At 41.0% G+C, this 20,373-nt stretch overlaps 1 protein-coding gene across 1 annotated transcript in view; it reads right to left on the bottom strand.

The window, feature by feature from the left end:
- LOC119720569 (lymphocyte antigen 75-like) overlaps window positions 1-20,373 on the bottom strand; it is a 68,728-nt gene that overhangs the window by 4,097 nt on the left and 44,258 nt on the right. Inside the window, exons 42-56 of the mRNA XM_038190285.1 lie at window positions 19,868-20,128; window positions 18,602-18,750; window positions 17,057-17,162; window positions 15,565-15,809; window positions 14,467-14,638; window positions 13,525-13,785; window positions 11,913-12,101; window positions 10,328-10,339; window positions 9,583-9,738; window positions 8,724-8,866; window positions 8,025-8,157; window positions 6,644-6,891; window positions 5,193-5,355; window positions 4,422-4,451; window positions 1,451-1,507 (exon numbers count right to left, since the gene is read on the bottom strand). Coding sequence (XP_038046213.1) covers window positions 1,451-1,507; window positions 4,422-4,451; window positions 5,193-5,355; window positions 6,644-6,891; window positions 8,025-8,157; window positions 8,724-8,866; window positions 9,583-9,738; window positions 10,328-10,339; window positions 11,913-12,101; window positions 13,525-13,785; window positions 14,467-14,638; window positions 15,565-15,809; window positions 17,057-17,162; window positions 18,602-18,750; window positions 19,868-20,128 — 2,325 coding nt within the window. The remainder of the gene's footprint in view (window positions 1-1,450; window positions 1,508-4,421; window positions 4,452-5,192; window positions 5,356-6,643; window positions 6,892-8,024; window positions 8,158-8,723; window positions 8,867-9,582; window positions 9,739-10,327; window positions 10,340-11,912; window positions 12,102-13,524; window positions 13,786-14,466; window positions 14,639-15,564; window positions 15,810-17,056; window positions 17,163-18,601; window positions 18,751-19,867; window positions 20,129-20,373) is intronic.

Below are 20,373 nucleotides of genomic sequence, written 5' to 3'. Positions count from 1 at the left end.
TGGTAACTTTGAATGGTGTGTGACAAAGATTAATACCAAAATCGGCTAGCAGAAGAAAAGACGTGTACAAAGTCTATGAGATTTGCCAGGGAACAAAAAGAAGAAGCAAGAAATAAAATGAGAACGAAAAGTAAAGCTTTTTTTTGCTAATAATAAACCATTCTTGTCAAGCGAATTCTGTCAATAAGACCCCAAAGCGCTGTACAGGCATGATAACATACAGATGTACCATTAGAGAAAACCTTTATCTACAAATTATATACCAAAAAAAAACACGGCATATGAAAAAGAGCAACACAAACTAATGTAAGATAATTGGCAGGAGAAATGTTCAAAGTCAAAGGATAAAGGATAGATGGGTTTTGAGTAAAGTCTTGAACAGATCCAGTGTTTTTGCATTTCTGATATGTGTTGGATGCCGGTTCCAGAGTTCGGGAGCTGTATATGAGAATGATCGAACAGGGTGACAGATGGATAACCTCTGTCTTGGTCTCATTAGTCCATTTCTGGATTTCTGTGATATATTTCCCAAGCTCGCTGATCGACGGGTCAATGTTGTTTCGGTCCACACTGAAACAGATTTGAGAGTCGTCAGCATAGAACATGCCATCGACCTTGTGACGCTTAACAATGTCTTCAACTGGAGAGGTACATAGTGTAAAAATCTGCAGACCGGCAAAGGAGCCCTGGGGAACTCCGGACAGTATCACAAAATCACCGATCTTAACCAACTGCTCACGATCACGTAAGTAGAAATTAAACCACTCGATTGCTGTTCCTGTGACACCAAACCTGTTCTTTAGCCGTTGGGTGAGAATGTCATGATCAATAGTGTGCACTTAGGTCAAGCAAGACAAGAACCGCGTCCTTTCTGACATCAAGACTCAGCAGAAGGACGTTGACAACGCGAAGCAAAGCAGTTTAGCTTTTACTGGTTTATGATCGCAATATTTACAAGAATAAATTATCACAGATGTCTTTAAAACTACCTGTTTGATTTTGTGGCGGATTTGTCGGCTTTGTCGGCTTCGTTCCAAAAGCAGCTACAAACAAAAAGAAGTTTTTCAAAACCAACTTCACGTTTGCACCCTTTTAGAGCAAAAATTTCTGTAGCGCTTTTTAACAGCTTTTGATTGCAATATTTCCAAAATTAATTGTCACACATGTACTGATGACTACCTGTTAGATTCTGAGGTTCAATCGTCGGCTTTGTCCCAACGGTAGCTGGAAATAAAAGTCATTGAGATTATTTTTAATAACCAAAACCTGTTTGATTCTGTGGCGGATTTGTCGGCTTCGTCCCAAAAGCAGCTACAAACAAAACGAATTTTTCAAAACCAACTTCACGTGTGCACCCTTTTAGAGCAAAAATTGCTGTAACGCTTGTGACAGCTTGTGATTGCAATATTTACAATAATGAATTATCACCGATGTACTTATGACTATGTACCTGTTTGATTCGATGGAGGATTCGATGGAGGATTCGTTGGCTTCGTCCCAACTGCAGCTGGAAATAAAAAGTAATTGAGATTATTTTTTTATAACCAAAACATGTTCTTCAATACCACAATGCTGTTTGGAAATAAAAAGTAATTGGAATTATTTTTTTCATAACCAAAACATGTTCTTCAACACCACAATGCTGTTTGGAAATAGTTTGTCACAGGCTGCTCCTCAATCTCCCGTTCTTTTCAGAACCACTTTTAGTGTCAAGTTTACAATTTCTGGTTCTTTTCAGAACCCTTTTTTCTGTTGTTGTCAAATTTACAATCTCTGGTTTTACATTTTTTATTATTATTATTAATATTTCCCATTGTCAAGTTAAAACTCTCTGGTTCCTTTCAGAACCACTGTTTCTTTTGTCAGGTTTTCAATCTCTGGTTCCTGTCAGAACTACAGTTTCTTTTGTCACGTTAACAATCTCTGGTTCCTTTCAGAATCACTGTCTCTTTTGTCAAGTTAACAGTCTCTGGTTCCTTTCAGAATCACTGTCTCTTTTGTCAAGTTAACAGTCTCTGGTTCCTTTCAGAAACACTGCCTCTTTTGTCAAGTTAACAGTCTCTGGTTCCTTTCAGAACCACTGTCTCTTTTGTCAAGTTAACCATCTCTGGTTCCTTTCAGAAACACTGTTTCTTTTGTCAAGTTTACAATCTCTGGTTCCTTTTAGAAGCACTGTCTTTTTTGTCAAGTTTACAATATCTGGTTCCTTTCAGAAGCACTGTCTTTTTTGTTAAGTTTACAATCTCTGGATCTTTCACAATCACCGTCTCTTTTGTCAAGTTAACACCCTCGGGTTCCTTTCAGAACCACTGTTTCTTTTGTCAAGTTTACAATCTTTGTATGTCAGTTTACAATCTTTACAAAGATTGTAAACTTGACAGAAGAAAAAGTGCGTCTGAAAAGAACAAAAGCTTTGTTTCTTTTCAGACCCACTTTTTGTTTTGTCAAGTTAACACTCTCTGGTTCCTTTCAGAACCACTGTTTCTTTTGTCAGGTTTTCAATCTCTGGTTCCTGTCAGAACTACAGTTTCTTTTGTCAAGTTTACAATCTCTGGTTCCTTTCGGAACCACCGTTTCTTTTGTCAAGTTTACAATCACTGGTTCCTTTCAGAAACACTGTTTCTTTTGTCCAGTTTAGAATGCCTGGTTCCTTTCAGAGCCACTGCTTCTTTAGTCAAGTTTACAATCTCTGGTTCTTTTCAGAACCACTGTTTCTTTTGTCAAGTTAACAATCTCTGGTTCCCTTCAGAACCACTGTTCCTTTTGTCAAGTTTACAATCACTGGTTCCTTTCAGAAACACTGTCTCTTTTGTCAAGTTCACAATCTCTGGTTCTTTTCAGAACCACTGTTTCTTTTGTCAAGTTTACAATCTCTGGTTCTTTTCAGAACCACTGTTTCTTTTGTCAAGTTAACAATCTCTGTTTCCTTTCAGAACAACTGTTTCTTTTGTCAAGTTAACAATCTCTGGTTCCCTTCAGAACCACTGTTCATTTTGTCAAGTTTACAATCACTGGTTCCTTTCAGAAACACTGTCTCTTTTGTCAAGTTTACAATCTCTGGATCTTTCAGAACCACTGTTTCTTTTGTCAAGTTCACAATCTCTGGTTCTTTTCAGAACCACTGTTTCTTTTGTCAAGTTAACAATCTCTGGTTCCCTTCAGAACCACTGTTCATTTTGTCAAGTTTACAATCTCTGGTTCCTTTCAGAAACACTGTCTCTTTTGTCAAGTTTACAATCTCTGGTTCCCTTCAGAACCACTGTTTTTTTTGTCAAGTTTACAATCTCTTGTTTCCTTTCAGAACCTCTGTCTCTTTTGTCAAGTTTACAATCTCTGGTTCCTTTCAGAACCACTGTCTCTTTTGTCCAGTTTACAATATCTGGTTCCTTTCAGAACCACTGTCTCTTTTGTCAAGTTTACAATCTCTGGTTCCTTTCAGAAACACTGTCTCTTTTGTCCAGTTTACAATCTCTGGTTCCTTTCAGAACCACTGTCTCTTTTGTCAAGTTTACAATCTCTGGTTCCTTTCAGAACCACTGTCTCTTTTGTCAAGTTTACAATCTCTGGTTTCTTTTAGAAGCACTGTCTTTTTTGTCAAGTTTACAATCTCTGGATCTTTCAGAATCACTGTCTCTTTTGTCAAGTTAACACTCTCTGGTTCCTTTCAGAACCACTGTTTCTTTTGTCCAGTTAACAATCTCTGGTTCTTTTCAGAACCACTGTTTCTTTTGTCAAGTTTACAATCTTTGTATGTCAGTTTACAATCTTTACAAAGATTGTAAACTTGACAGAAGAAAAAGTGCGTCTGAAAAGAACAAAAGCTTTGTTTCTTTTCAGACCCACTTTTTGTTTTGTCAAGTTAACACTCTCTGGTTCCTTTCAGAACCACTGTTTCTTTTGTCAGGTTTTCAAACTCTGGTTTCTGTCAGAACTACAGTTTCTTTTGTCACGTTAACAATCTCTGGTTCCTTTCAGAAGCACTGTCTCGTTTGTCAAGTTTACAATCTCTGGTTCCTTTCAGAACCACTGTCTCTTTGTCAAGTTTACAAACTCTGGTTCTTTTCAGAACCACTGTTTCTTTTGTCAAGTTTACCATCTCTGGTTCTTTTCAGAACCACTGTTTCTTTTGTCAAGTTTACAGTCTCTGGTTCCTTTCAGAAACACTGTCTCTTAATTTTGTTAAGTTTACAATCTCTGGTTCGTTTCAGAACCACTTTAATTTTGTTTAGTCAACTTTTAAATCTCTGGTTCTTTTCAGAAATACTTTTCTTTTGCCAAGTTTGTGTTGAATCAACATCGGAGCTTTGAGAGTCCACCCAAGTCTTTGAGTTAAATCCCGTCTTGTGATGACATTTTAACTCATGCTGTTACGCTAACTTTTGTATGTAGGCATAAAATTCATCCTCTTAAGAAACACTTACCAGTTGTTTTTGGTGGTGGCACAGTTTGACCTAAAAACAAAAGAACGAGGATATGACATTTTGGAATAAATAACAGCCTCGGGTAAGGCACTTCGCCACATTTTATATAAAATCTTATATAAAATATTTCCCCATATTTTCAATGCATCAAGTAGGATCTAAGCCAAATACAAATTGATATATTGACATCCCTCATGCGAGCACTTTGTGGTCTCAAGCAGAAAACCTAATTCATTCCCTATTGGGTACACATGATATTTTAGTTAACCCTTCGAGCTTCAAGCCCAAAAAATTTACGCGGTGGAACCACCATGAGAATTTTATCACATTACGAGTTTCTAGGTCGATAACCCTGGCATGCCTGTACATGCACAAGATATAGGTCATTCACATGGCCAGGGATTGTTTACAACCTGTCTGAGCTCTGGGCGGCACGTGGGGTTGACACAAAGGGATCGGCGGCACTTAGGTGTTGGCCACCAAGATCTCCAATTTCTACACAAAGGCATTAGCCGCCATCTTGGCTTCTGTCTTTCAACACTCCTTACTCCGGAGTGGCTAGGTTCTGGCCAATGGGAGTCTACAGCTTGTGGTGTATAGTAGGGGTGAGGATTACATGGAAGTTTGGCCTTATTGGCCCATTGAAAAAAAAAAATTATGACCATATTTGGAAAACAATGAGATTTTTTTCACTGCACCACTGCTCGAAGGGTTAAAAAAAAAGATTAGCAGATACAGTTGCTCTTTTTAATGATCACTTTTGTAACTCACCGATCTGGCATATGAAGTTGTGCTTGGTATCGCAAGGCACCGCATCCCACACTTGGCGATCCTTGATCCTCACACAGTTATTGTTGGTCCCCTGGTCTGGTTCCTTCTCCCAATTGCGGTAGGCGTGGGTGTCGTCGTTAATCCAAGCAAATTGACCATCAGCCTGCAATAAATGGGGGGAAAAAAACACTCACTGGGGTAATTCACTCAAAGGAAAATGCTACATATACCAGACTTCCAAACAAACCCAGGTGAAAGAGCAAGGGAACAGTAGGACCAAAACAGGACAAAAGTAGGACATTGGAGGACAAACTCAGGATAAATGTAGGACATTTGCTGGCTTTCAAAAGTTGTTTTCGCTGATCCATGATATCCACAGTATCCTACGTCTCATTTGGCATGTTCTGTACTCGCAATACTCATGCTCCATCCTCAACTAAGTTGGAAGTACAGTTGCGGTACTCCTGTGCCCAAGCCCTTCATTGTGTGATTTTCATGACAGCGTGTAACGCAGTCATGAATATATTCAATGAGATTGTACTTTTCAAAGTTCTGGGACAAAATTTAGGAAAAAGTGGGAATTTCAAGAAAAAAGTAGGAGCCAGGTAACAAAAATAGGAAAAAAGTAGGTAAAGTAGGAATACTTGAAAGCCTGTCACAATTATATACATTTGGGGTCCAAATTTTTTCCTGTGCCTGTTTTGTCTGACATTGATATCTAAAAATAATACTCTTATACTAGTCTTATATAGCGCAAGTATCTACCAACAATTATGTACTCAAGGTGCTGGAAATTATGTTTACTAGCAAAGAAAGGTCAATATTAAATTTATGAGAAATATGAGACGCGTTATGTAGCACCTTATAAGGGTTCACAAGGTGCTGCGGCGCACATAGCAGCCACTGTCAGAAACACCGGGGCAAACCCCTTTTCTTAGTAGTGATAAGTGTTAATGGGTTCTTTAACATGCATTACACAACACACGGCTTAAAAGCCTGAGGGATAAAAATAATTTTTAAGTCATCTTAATGAAACTTGAATGGCAAATTACAACGTAATTTAACAGGGACAGGACCAATGCCACACAATGGACCCTATATTTACAGAATGACCTATATTCAAAATATGTTAATTTTAAGATGGAATTTTTGCGCCGGGGTGATATAAATCAAATTAGGTTTTTGCCCTTCACCCCGGCGCAAAAATTCCATCTTAAAATAGTTTATGCGGTACCCGCTGCTATGTACATCAGATTCGAACCGGCCAACCGATCCCGTTAGCTCGGTGGTCGAGTGGTAAGACATCTGCACTAGAAAGCAGGAGGTCGTGGGTTCGAGTCCCACCCGAGTGATTTTTTTCAACTTTCACTCGGGAGGTAACACACTGAGTATACAGTGTTTAAAACGTCGGTGAAGGGCAAAAACCTAATTTGAAAATATGTTAAGCTTACTCCTCTCCTGAGGCCAATCCACGCGTCTTTGATCTCGTAGTAAAACAGCAGCGTCTCAATGAAACCCTCCGCGTAGCCGTTGGGCACGCTGGGCAGCGTTCCTCCGTCCGCCACGCACTGATCCTGCGCAGCTTGGAATGCCTTCAGCTGGTCCGACCCGCCGTAGGCTTTGTAGCAGATCTCATCAAACTTGAAGTAGCCAGCCTGGGTACAGGTCTCGCCGGTGGGGTTGTTGGGTAGGTTGGGATCTGGGGAGAGGTGGAATGATGATGGTAAATATACGCGATCAGACTGGCATTTCAGAGTTCTTCAAAACCAAACAGTAATAGGAGTGACCCGGGTTGACCCTGATCATTGTTGGTTTCAAACAGGTTTAATTAAAGGGAATATATACATCATTTTCTTTTGCTATAATTTTCAGAAATGGATGGATGGATTTTTTGGGGGGGGGGTGGTAATATAGCAAATATTGTTGCACTGATTTTTTTTGACGTTTTGGGTTCGTAGATGCTTGAAAACCAGGAAAAACAATAATTTTCCTGTAGTCTGTGTCCCTGACTCCATTTAAGATGAAACGGAGCAATTTATAGACATTGGGGAATTGTAAGGTTAGGGCACCAGTCTCGCTGGCTTGTACCCGTTTATAGTTGGGTAATCGATTGCAAACAAATGCGGACTAACTGAATATGGTCAACTGGGGGGCAGTATTTGAAAAAAAAACCAGTTTTTTTCCAACGGTGGTCAGCCAACCAGCGTTGGAATTGATACAAAAACACCACTTTTCTTAAAAATGACAGTATACCAGGTGCCATGATTTGACAGGATGCTTAAGACTGTCATTCACTAACAGTCCGACAAGGTATTTCATAATAATTTGGTAGTTTTATTTTTTCAAGTTTGCAAATGTTGTATTTTCTCTTTAACTTAATGTGTTAATTTCTGTTGACATAGTCAATGGAATAGACTCTCTTCACTCCACAAGTCCGCCATATTAAATTGAAAGTAAGGTAAAGTCTCAATTTTTTTGAACTTGCGATGAGAAATGAAATCAAGGAAATAAAGGATCATTACATATAAATAGCAGTCTTCAATTTGTGATTAAACATACCCTAAAAAATTGCAAGTGAGGCTTGTAACGCACTCTAATCATAAAATGGTCAGGCACCATCCCATTCAACAGTTTACAATTCGTAGCATTGATTCAAGGAACACAACCGAAAACGGCTTCCGCGTGAATAACGACGTTCTGCTTACTAGTGACTTACCACGTGATCACTGAGCTTACCACTTACCAGGGTGAGCTGGTCAATTTGAGTCTGATACACCTGTGACAACTGCTTCAGCAGGTACTACAAAACTGATTTTTTTTGCGAGGACTTACCAGCAGGTTTTTGGCAGATGTAACCCCCTTTGGATCCCTTGCCTGACCCGTCCTCGGACCCGCAGGGGATGTTGCTCCACAGACCTGGGTAGGTCGTGTCCTGGTTCAGCCGGACGCACTTGTACTCATCGTTCTGATGAGAGAGAACAGTATCAACGATTTATACTCAATCCTTAGGGATTCAAAATGAAAGCATAGGTTCCGACCCCCAACTCTGAAACCCCTGCCAGAAACTTGCTTTTCCCAAAATCATTTTTCTCACTTGAAATGCTACATCACCACATCTTCTTTCAATGGTTGCCTTAGTAATGCGTTCATTTTAAGGTTTTCTTTGATAAATGGAAACTTTCTGCGTGCACAAATAGGGGAGTCGGGTTGGCGTAGCAGTACTTTCCTCGTTTTCCACTGCTGTCAAACCTGGGTCAATACGTGGATTGGGTTTTCAGTCCCTACCCGATTCCGTGGGTTTTCCCCAGAATATCTTCTGGGCTTTTCCTCCCACCTCTAAAACTGTCATTTCTTCTCAATGTCTTCTCTCTAAGTTGGTGTGATGTTTTCCCTGGGATGCTTTACCGACTATAATGATACAGATACAGACGCAGATACTTAGTTGCTTGGACTCATTAGACACTTAGTGAATCGGACTCAGACTGGGACATTTCGAGAATCAAATGTACATCCAGCTGAGATAATGCTTACGATTTGATCGGGGTTATCCGCGGCCCAGTTCTTGAAATGGAATGGTGTTCCATCCGCCCACTCAAAGAACCCGGTCAGTCTCTTGCTCAGGCCGATCCAAGCAAAGGACTGTTTCTCCTCGGACATCATCCCTTCCAGTAAAGCTGAAAAGAAAAGGATAGACAAGAAAAGTCACATTACTGAGAAGAATTAGCTCGCGTTTTTTTGTTAATTTAGTTTATCTCTTTCTGGTAATGAAACCAAGGATTGCTTAAAAGCGCCCTAGGCACTGTAGCTCCCAAGCCTGAAGAAACCTGTAGAGAGGAGACAGTGAGAAGAAATTACAGCTTTAGAGGTGGGAGGGAAACCCCAGAAGAATATTCCGGGGGAACCACCGGAATCAGGCAGGGACTGAAAACCCAATCCACATGTGAATTGAACCCAGGGCCATAGTTGTGGAAGGCAGGGACAGTAACCACTGTGCCAACCTTACAAAGTAATAAATCAGTATATCAAAGAGGTTGTTGAATGGATCCAAGAACTATCTTTGGTCTTTTCTAATTGGTAATTTTGAGCACTTTTTTTCAACATCAAGAAAACAAATCATTTTTGACTTGAGGATCTGAGATGAACAAAGGATATATTCTTTCTAATTTTAAAATGTTTTTGGAGTTTAAGAGATAGATGCCTGTGGGGAAATTAAAACCGATACATGTTTTGACAAAACTATGAGTAATAGTAAAGAGTTCGAACAATATCCCTTGAAAAATTCGACATCGCCTAATACTGAAACAGCATCTACGAAAACCTTCCTTCGAGCTTGGCTGCATTTCACTATTGACAGAAAAAGTTCTGTAAAATGGTTCTTTTTTATACTCACACTGGACACTCTGTCCGTAGACGGTGGCCAAGTTTCCGCCTTTACTGTTGCAGTCTTTCTCGGCAGCGGGCCATGTCTTGGCGTCGGGCTCAAACATCCCAAACGCTCCGTAGCACCAATTGTTCATCCTGAACCAGCCCTTCTCACAGCCACCCTCTGGTGCCGAGAACAGAAAAACAAAATTCTTTGACTCCTCACATAACTTCAGGGAGTTACTGTGAATAATGTTTGTCTTGTTTAGGTATAATCATGCATGTTTACTAACAGCTTATTCCAGACTTGTATGACTGGTTACTCGGACTCGGGTCCAACTCGAGTCGGGTCCAACTCGAGTCGGGTCCAACTCGAGTCCCATTTTCCGTGACTCGGACTTGGTTTCAAGTCACGATGACAAATGACTAGGGCTTGGACTTGGACTCAGAGTCCGACTCTATATGCGGATTCAGACTTGGACTCAGACTCGAACTTCATAACTCAGGACTCGGACTCGGGAGAGGCGACTCAAACTCAGACTTGATGTTTGGTAACTTGAATACAAGTCTGGCTTATTCCAACATTTCTACAGCAATTTTTCAAAGAGAAGCATTTTGTTCCCTCAGAAATTATTAAATTGGTTTCCCTGGATATTTTTTAATATTTCAGATATTTTTGTGGGGTTTTTTTTGGAGGGGGTCAAGTTTTTTTATAAGACTAGAAAATTACAAATAATGATTATGTTCAATGTCGTCATAACAAAGCTACTTACCGGGAACCGGAACTGAAAAGTAATGAGAAAAGGAAATGAGACCAAAAATAAATGTTAATATCAACTGCATTTAAGGATAAGGCCAGTTCATTACAAAAACCGGAATGAATAACTGAAACAAATTTATATTACAAAGTCTGAAGAGTTGCTAATCTGCTGTACAAACATGATCAAGCGAAGAATCACTTTTAGACAAAACTGAGCACTTTTACATCTTTAGTTGTGCCTATGAAATGCATCATAGAATGACAAGTCCTTCACGCTTTCATCACAAGTTAAATCACAAGTCATAAGGTCACAAGGGACTGAATAATAGAGAGTCTGAAAATCCTGCCTGTATCACATACCATTATCGATTTTTACATGTGCCGTCATCACTTCATGCATTCTTCTCATACGTAATGCAAGAAAGTGCCACGGGATCAGTGAGTATGAATTTCCATCTTTTTCGATCAAAATTTCTTTTCGTCTCCTGATGACGAGCAGAGCACACTGTTCGAAACGTCGAGTTAAAACCAACTGGTTCTTCTCAGAACCACACAACTCAATAAAAGATATCTTTCAATTACATGGTGTTACCGCAAACCTCCCATTCATCAAAATTTCTTTCAATTTAATAATAATATAAAAATCTTAATATTATTTTAATAATGAACCAGACATGTCAGATTGAAAATCTGTACTGATGATGTCACACTTTGTTTATATGTGTGCTTTCTTATGGGAGCCTAGTGGGGAGGACAGTTTCGTAGCACCGTAGAAAATCGTACATGTAAAACAAGCATGCAACTGGGAGTTTAGAACAAGAAGACAACTCCAAACCATACAAGACTTTGTACAGTATTTTTCAATTTGTAATTGCATTCATAAGAAGTCCAAAACAAGGTTAAGTTTACATACCTGGTGAACAAAGTGTGACGTCATCAGTACAGAGGCTTATTGGAAGCTCTTTAAAGTGAATTTTTCACGGCATTTGGTGAATAATAAGCATTTTTAAGACAAAATTTTGACTTGGTTTCCTGGGCAGAAATAGGTACATGCAGAGGCGTGATGCCGAAACTGCTATTTGAACACGACCTCTCACATACGGAAATTTGTATCCTTGTGGAGACATTTCTTTGTTCTCGTGATCTGATACACCGTGCCCTCTGGAGACATGCACACAATAGGGAACAAAAGATTGTATACATCTCCACAGGGCAATTTCTTTAGATGAATACGTCTCCACAAGGTTTTCTAGAAATAGATATATGGATTTTACTCGAAAACTAGGAATTTCCAAGGTATGTTGATCTGTCGCAAATGGTAGAGTTTTAGAAAAGGGATATTAAGTCCGAATTTCAGCCAAGGAAATTAAATCTGGTTAAAATAACAGAATTTTGAAACTGTACTTTCAAACTCGAAAACTTTAATACATGTATGCTTACACATATCAGCCATTGTCGTATGTATACGGACACTAACACTTTTTGTCTGGATTCCAAAAGTGTCTAAGGAATGCCTTCCACTTGGATGGCTAGAGTCTGGAAGACTTAAAATGACGAGTCCTAACTTGACTACAATTCGGACAGGTTCTTATAGCTACCTTTGGGTTTCTGGCACGCGAAGCCATTGCCGAATGTGCAGCTGTCCGTCTCCCACTTTCCGTAGGCACCGGGCATCATGATGGCGCAGTCTTTACTGTAGTATCCCTCCTGGCTGGGTTCGTCGTGTCTCCAATTGTCGTAATCCAACGGGTGTCCGTCGTTCCAAAAAAACTCATACTGGTTACTCACTATTAAGAGAAATATTCGGAAGGTACAGGATTTGTCATGTTATCTTGATGCCAATACTAAAAGAATTTATGGAGTCCGTGGACATGTATCCCCGATCAACGGTTGCAAAGGGGGAGTTGGGGGAGACTACTGAGAGAAACGAACAATCTCAAAGCGCTTTACAATTATTCCCCGGTTCATCAGGCCACGAGACCACACGGCAGCCGATATCAGCGCACATTCAGTCATCTAACCCTCATTACAGGTGCCCATTTATACTCCTGGGCAGTGAGAGGCAATTGTGGTAAAGTGTCTTGCCCAAGGGCACAAACACCATGCTCCTGGCAGAGCTCGAACCTACATACCATCGTACTTGCATCAAACACCACAACCACTGGACCATGGCATTCTACAGACCATGACATCCTACCATATAATGGTCAGGTGGAACCAGGCTCATGCGCCTGGTCAAATAAGAGCACATTTTGGTAACACTTCAGATCACAGTTCTAGCATTGAGTGTGTGTGTACCACCTGCACGTGATGAGCATGGTTCCATCCCAGTAACTGCAGGTCAATGAATTAGTTTCTGCCAAAGAAAAACTTGGTATAATCTCATTACTTTGCTAACCATGGCATTCTGTGCTTACAGCACTAGTCTAGAAATTCTGCGTTTACCCTGCAATTAGAACACAATCCTAATTCCAAATGCATGCGCCTAAGCGGAAAGTCTGCGCTAATCTGCTGACAACCCACAGCTAGCTAGTGCGGAATTTTCTGCCAAAACTGCTAGTATATTAGCAATCTAGTCAGGGAAAGCCCATCAGTTTTGATTCAGTCTATATGTATCTTTCAATTTCTGCTGTAAATCAGAACTTGTACAATTGAAAATACAACTATCTCAGTCTGAAATCTTTTTGATAATACTCACTACCTTCAATTTAAATAAAAATGTAATGAAAAACGATACCGGGGCTTAAATTTAAGATAAAAATTGACCAGACTAGGGGTACTTCATCAAAATTTGGACTCCTATGAAATCTGGTCCCTACTTACTTATATATACTCTAACCCTCACACGACCTGGGCCCAATTTCTTGGCCCTGCTTACTGTTAGCGACAAATCCCTGCTTACTATAGCAGAAAATTCCATGCTTACAGCAAGCATATTTCACAGGTAAGCGAGGAATTTTGGCTTCTGGGCATGCGTACATCCCGTAACTAAGGATTCTGTGCTTACAGGGTTAGCGCAGAAGTTTTCTGCTTGCGCAGTTAGCGCAGAATGATGATCGTTAGCGCGGAATTCTGTAGTTTGCAGGGCCATGAAATTGGGCCCTGTTACTATCTTGTAATTATCTTCACTCAGGCATGAGCAGAACAGCCAAGGAATCTGTATTACATAAGAGTCCAAATTTCACACTTCACTGCTAAGTTTCTGCTTACCAGTTTTGTTGCGACTCAAGTCCAGCCACACGCCGGTCCACGAATAGATATTATCAATATTCTTCTGGATGAACGTGTTCTCGGCCCTGCTGTGGATGGCCAGGAGTTGTGCACCTCCGTAGTCCATGGAGCATTTGACGTAGGCCTCGTACCAGGTGACGTAACTACCGCCTGACGCAAACATGTAGCAGTTGTCACCATACGGGACCCATTTGTCCGGACAGCTGCCTGGCAGGGCGGGGGGCCAAGTGGGGGGTACGACTGGGGTAAAAAAAAAATGGGATAATAAAGAAAATGGTTCACAAAGAAACTAGAGGTTTGTCCAATCAGTGATGGGACATGAGCACACTTCTCTGGAATTACTAAGGAATGGATCTGTGTAGAAGTTTACAAGGTGAGACCACAAATTGGCTTCAAGGCACAACTGTGATAGCAGAAAAAGTTTGCATCGGTCAAACTGAAACAAAGTATTGTCTAACAGTGCAATTGTCTATGGGGTTATTGTAAGCAGTGCATCTCCAAAAATTTGAAAAGGGCAACAACAAAAAATGTTGCGATTTTACAGAGCTCCAGCATTGCAGATGTAGATAAGAATTCTACTCCATGTCAATTTTGTTTTGTAGTTGCAATTAAAGAAATGGACAACTTTTTCTGACTGGCATTTGAGAGTCATGCCGAACCAATTTATTTCTTGGAATTGAATTAAAGACATGAAAAGTTCATTGCTTCGAACAGTTAGGAGCGACTATATTGAAAGATGAAGCGCTGCAGTCGTTTGGAATGCTCCCAGAGTCTAGTCAATAGAAAAGTCATACAAAAAGTTTGCCTGTCTAAAACTAAAATCTCTTGGGGTTGATCTGAGTCGCCTCTTGTTTTGCACAACTCTGAAACAGATGTAACGTTCACTGCTTGACAAAACGGAAGAAAACCAGTGAAACTTACAAGGTTGATCGTTGATTCGACAGAAGAATGGGTACCCCTCGTCACAAGGGACGTTGACCCAATAAGCCTGCTTGGTCAGAACCGCGCAGTTGCCTGGACCGTTGGGTTGGTATGGGCCCCAGTTGATGTAGGAATCTGGCCGCTGGTCCGCCCAGACAAATGTGCCGGTGCTCTGGGATTAAACAAATAGAGTTTAAAAACAATGGAGCTAATACTTAGGGTATTGAGTGGTGTTGTAGTCCATCACAAGTCCATCACAAGTCGTATATCCCCTCAATTTTGACTACGGGAATGGGCCATTGGTTCCGCCCCCTCCCCCTCATTTCTTTGTGAAATTGTGGTGAGAAACAAAAAGGTATTTTTTTAACTTTGCAACTGCCAAAATGTATTAATAAGTAGCGTTGAAAAATGGAGGGAAAAGGTACAAAACTTTAAAGGCGTCGTATTTTATGTAAGGTTAAGGCACATAAGTGCACATAAGATGTCCATCTGTATAATGAATAGGGCCCCAAGTGCAATGTGGTGTCTAGGCCGCGATTTTTTTTTTCCCAAACGACATCCGTTTCCCATCTTCTGATTGGTCCATTACATGCATATCTAATGCCTTGTTCTCCACAACTCAAACCCAAGATAGGCTTAACGTCTTGTGAGAAATGTTTCTTCCTCACTTGAGTTATTTGAAAGGTAAAATGAGAAGAAGTGAAAAACACTCACTGAGATTCGAACTCGGATCACCTGATTAGAAGTCAGGACTACTTCCAACCAGTCCACGAATCAGCTGCCAATCGTCGGCGATTTAAACACCATTATTCCTCGTTATATAAATTATTCTCTAAAGCCCTGGACATCATGAATATGCATAACACGGAGAAAGCGCCCTCTATTGATATTGTCTGATCTCGTTTGGGGAAAAAAAAATTGCGTCCAGGCCTGTCCCCGCTTTTCAAATTTCCACGGCCAGGCAATTTTTTACTTTTGGTCATCCCCATCCCCCCCCCCCCCCACCTGCTGATATGGATTTAAGCCACTGGGAACAATGTCAGCCCTCCCCCCGCTTCAAAACACCCCCCTCCCCCTCGCTTGCAACCCCCGGCTTACATTGGACGCTGCGAAGCCAATCCAGGCAGCATCCAAGCCCCTTGCATACAGCATCGTGATCAGATAAGCCTCATCAAAACCATCAACGACAGTTGCTAGGTATGCTCCATCATTGGCGCAGGACTTCAGGGCGTCCTGGAAGGGCACATACGTGGTGTTGACCTTGAAGCAATCGTCATAGTACGGTTCGTAGTCGTCTAGTTTACAGTCGTCGATCGGTGGCGCTACGGTGGGCAGATTTGCATCTGTGTGTAGAAATATTTATAATGCAGTTACGGAAATGTACTTCCTGGCTCGGAAGGGTATTGGAGAGGATTGAAGACACCTTGAGATGGAGACAATCTCAACCTTTTCTTCACTTCTCAACGTTGTGTTCCAATTATTTGCCAAATCTGACACACAACGCCATAACCCGAGAAAATAGACAGTGTGGTCTGTATTCTTGAGAATTTCATGGTTAATAAGACAACAAAAAAACAGTCACCACAAGTTCATTACAAGTGAATTCCAATTATATCATCAAGTCCCAAACCAAGTCCCAAGTTATTCATTGAACCGTGTGAGAATCATTCCTTTGTTACTGTTCATCCCTCACTGGCTGATCTAGCATTTCCAAAAAAAAGGGGGGTCCTGAAAATGAAGCAAAACCCGAACATACAAGTGAGGCATATCATTTGTTTACGTTGGTGAACATTTCTGTCTTTGAAGTGATTAAATAACCAGTTGACAGCAGAAGAAACAGGGAAAAAGACACAACGTACCTAAAACAAAATTGTTAAAAATGGGGGGGGGGAGGGGAGGGGGAGGGAAAGGGCATCAGTGCCCCCCCCCCCCCCTGTATCCGCTATTGTCCCTTGTTACTGGTGACTGGATTCATGAGTTGATGTGCGATTTTCCTGTAATGGTCTTGTGATCCAACATAAGTACCTTGGTGATAACTATGAAATAAGGTATGCTGAAAACTGGGCTGCCTGTCACTAACTTGTTATCTATGCTCCGACGCACTTAATATTGGGCTTTTGCCCTTTGCTGACAATTGTTTTTCTGTGATAATAATAATAATAATAATCGCATTTAAGAACGCTCTTATTAGTAAAACTAAATCCCAGCGCTTACAGTATTATTATTACCCCTGATCACTGGGCCAATTAAACATTCCAAAATACCATCTCAGCTCCCTGGGGAGTATACAGCTCGATGCTGCCTGTTAGGCGCAAGCAAGCTTATTCAATCACAATAACCATCTCTGCCCTCACAGGTACCCATTTACTCCTGGGTGGAGAGAAGCAATGAGTGACAAAGTGCCTTGCCCAAGGGCACACGCACCATAACCCGGCCAGGCTGGACTCGAACCCACAACCCGCAGAATTACCCGCAGACCACGAATTCAATGCCCTTAACCACGAGGCCACGGCACTCCACAAGATTAAGACGGATCCGTGCTTAATTTCTTCAAGTTCGATATCCAGGCTCCTGGCAGCATTCTACTTACCGAGTGGTTGATAACAGAGGTAGCCATGTGTGTCAGCGCAAGGCTGATCATCCCAACGCCCTGGATAGTCCGGGTCATTCACCATCACCACACACTGGGTTTGATCCTGAAGGAGGAACATCAAGCAGCAAGGTTGATCGCAGAGTTTTGGTTAACTGGTGATTGATTTCTAACATAACATAACGTTGGCATTCCCCCCCCCCCCCAAAGAAACCACATCTATAGGGAAACTGACTAGGTGCATTGTAACTATTTTAATAACGTTGAACAAAGAAATTGACTGGAGCGGGGTTTGAACCTGCAACCCGGGAAATCAGGTTGGTACAGTGATTACTTTTCTCGTCTTCCACCTCCATGGCCTGGGTTTGAATCCCGCCTGGGCCAATATGTGGATTGGGTTTTCAGTCCCTACCTGATTCCGTGGGTTTTCCCCAGAATATTCTTCTGAGCTTTTCCTCCCACCTCTAAAACTGTAATTTCTTCTCATTGTCTCCTCTCTACAGGTTTCGTCAGGCTTTTTGAGGAATTCTTGGTTTCATTACCAGAAAGAAATAAAAATGAAAAAATAAATACTAACTTTTGCCTTTTTCCCCCGAGGAAACCACATAGGGAAACTGACCAGGTACATTATAACTACCCCTCCCCTTCAACTTTTTCCGCGATACCCTTGCAAAAAATGTATCCCGACCAGAGCTTTCCAGACTTTTTAGCCTCGAGTCTTGCGCATCTTTTGATACCAAAAACATAAAATCTGACCACTGGTTACGGCGCAGCGAATTTTTTTCGGCGCACAGTGAAAACAGAATTTCCCCATGTAGTGTACACAAAGCAGAATTACCATTGGTGCATATGAATAATAAATTAGCCAATAATTCCAAAACACTTTTAACTATAGTCCTGAAATTTCTTGGGTATGTTCATATTAAGTTGGTCTATGCCCGCACCAAGTTTCATAAACGGACATTTATCACGGCAGTGATTGGTCAGAATATTACTGGGCGGGGCTTAAAGATAGGGTAGATCATTTTGCCATATGTGCATTTTAGTTTTTTGTTTGAAGCAACAGAAGCGCTCAAAACGACGGGTCCTTAACAATTAAACCTGATGAAGTTTTAGCTCTGTGATGAATGCTGTCTATTCCGAGAAAACAATATTTTAGGAACTCGATCTGCGCCCGAAATCCGCATCGCCATGTCACGCACTGATCAGACGACTAAAAGCAACAGCGCGCGTGTGCGCGTCGTGTCAACGCTTGCGCAAACCCATTCACGGATTCGCCCAATTACAAACCAACTGCTAACGGAAATTTCCAAAACTGCGTCACTTGACGCGTCTTTGGAAATGGCCTTTTTGTTCATTGTTTTCTTCAAAATGACAGCTTGCCAGAAAGAATAATTTAGCACTGAGTTTATTGCCAAATTACTATCTTTAAATCAAGTAAGCTTTTCAACAATAATTTTGTAAGTAAATGATCTACTCTACCTTTAATGGATTGGTTTATTGTCCGGCAGCTGATAACATGACAGATTGGACTGTCTGACTTACAAAGTAATAACTGGGCTGGTTTAAGGCCCAGTGTTCGTAGTCCACGTTGCTCTGATCGGCCCAGTGATAGCCCCACCATCCACTAGTACCACCACGCAGTGATATCCACATGTTACCCGTGTGCGACTTGATCATGGATGCTAGCAGGGCTGTAGAGAAAACAGCAATGACAACATTGAAATATTGACTGCTTTTGAGTGGTTTAGTAACACTAGACCTATCCACATGTTACCAGTGTGCGACTTGATCTTGGATGCTAGCAGAGCTGTAAAGAACAAAGAAATGACAATATAACAATATTGACTGCTTTTGAGTGGTGTAGTTACACTAGACCTATCCACATGTGACCAGTGTGCGACTTGATCATGGATGTTAGCAGAGCTGTAGAGAAAACAGCAATGACAATATTGAAATATTGACTGCTTTTGAGTGGTATAGTAACACTAGACCTATCCACATGTGACCAGTGTGCGACTTGATCATGGATGTTAGCAGAGCTGTAAAGAACAAAGAAATGATAATATAAAAATATTGACTGCTTTGAGTGGTATAGTAACACTAGACCTATCCACATGTTACCCGTGTGCGACTTGATCATGGATGTTAGCAGGGCTGTAGAGAAAACAGCAATGACAATATCGAAATATTGACTGCTTTGCGTGGTATATAGTAACACTAGACCATTCCACATGTTCTCACTGTGAAAGTGCTTTAAAAAGGCCTTGAAAAGATCTTGTAAGGTTTTGGCCCTATACAATTTATTTTTTACTTATCAACATTTACTCAAACATCAGTATTAATTCTATCTGAGCAGTCTTCAGTGCGCTTTGTAACCTTTGGAAAAGTTATAAGATGGAATTTTTGATGAAATTCTTATAATAGTTTATGCGGTACCCGCTGCTATGTATATCAGATTCAAACCGGCCAACCGATCCCGTTAGCTCGGTGGTCAAGTGGTAAGACAGCCGCACTAGAAAGCAGGAGGTCGTGGGTTCGAGTCCCACCCGAGTGATTTTTTCCAACTTTCACTCGGGAGGTAACACACTGAGTATACAGTGTTTAAACGTCGGTGAAGGGCAAGACCTAATTTGAATATTATTATGTCATTATTTGAATGGTATGATTACATTATAATTATTCATCACATTATTAACTCTCTGCGCTAGTTACTGGAATTATTTTGTCTCTGCAAATGTACACAATTGTTTAAACATACAAAGGTTTTGACGACAAAAGGTCTCAATGACAAAACTGACAATGCCTTACACTGGACTCCTTGGTCATGAATGGATGCCAGATCCCCGTTGGTTTGTTTCTGGCATTCAGTCCTCGCATCTTCCCAGGATTTGAAGTCTGCTGTGTCACCCTTGATCAGGTAGCAACCCGTCTCTATCTTGTTCCAGCCAGCGGGGCAGTTTCCAACTTGCGGTGGAGGCGGGGGAAAAGTGATCGGTGCCGTGTTGTCGGACCTCCTCTTGCAAGCGAAACCTTCCAGAGCACCGCAGTTATTGTCCTCCCAAGTGCCGTCTGAAAGAAAACATGGACTTCATTTAATATCCAAATTAAAACAGATTAAAAAGGGAAGATACAACATTTGCAAACATCAAAAAACCAAATTGATCAAATTATCACGAAATACCTTACTGAATTTTTAGGGATTGACAGTCTAAAGCATCCTGTAAAATTGTGGCTCCTGGTGTGCTGACATTTTCAAGAAAAACTTCCCTCTTGAGCGAGCTTTCTGACAGCACACACCAAATATGAGATATCTT

Source organism: Patiria miniata, unplaced genomic scaffold (assembly GCF_015706575.1).
Source record: "Patiria miniata isolate m_02_andy unplaced genomic scaffold, ASM1570657v1 HiC_scaffold_9, whole genome shotgun sequence".
NCBI classification, from domain to species: Eukaryota; Metazoa; Echinodermata; class Asteroidea; order Valvatida; family Asterinidae; genus Patiria; species Patiria miniata.
The sequence above is the reverse complement of the archived record's forward strand: the minus strand, read 5'-3'. Positions and strand labels throughout refer to the sequence as shown.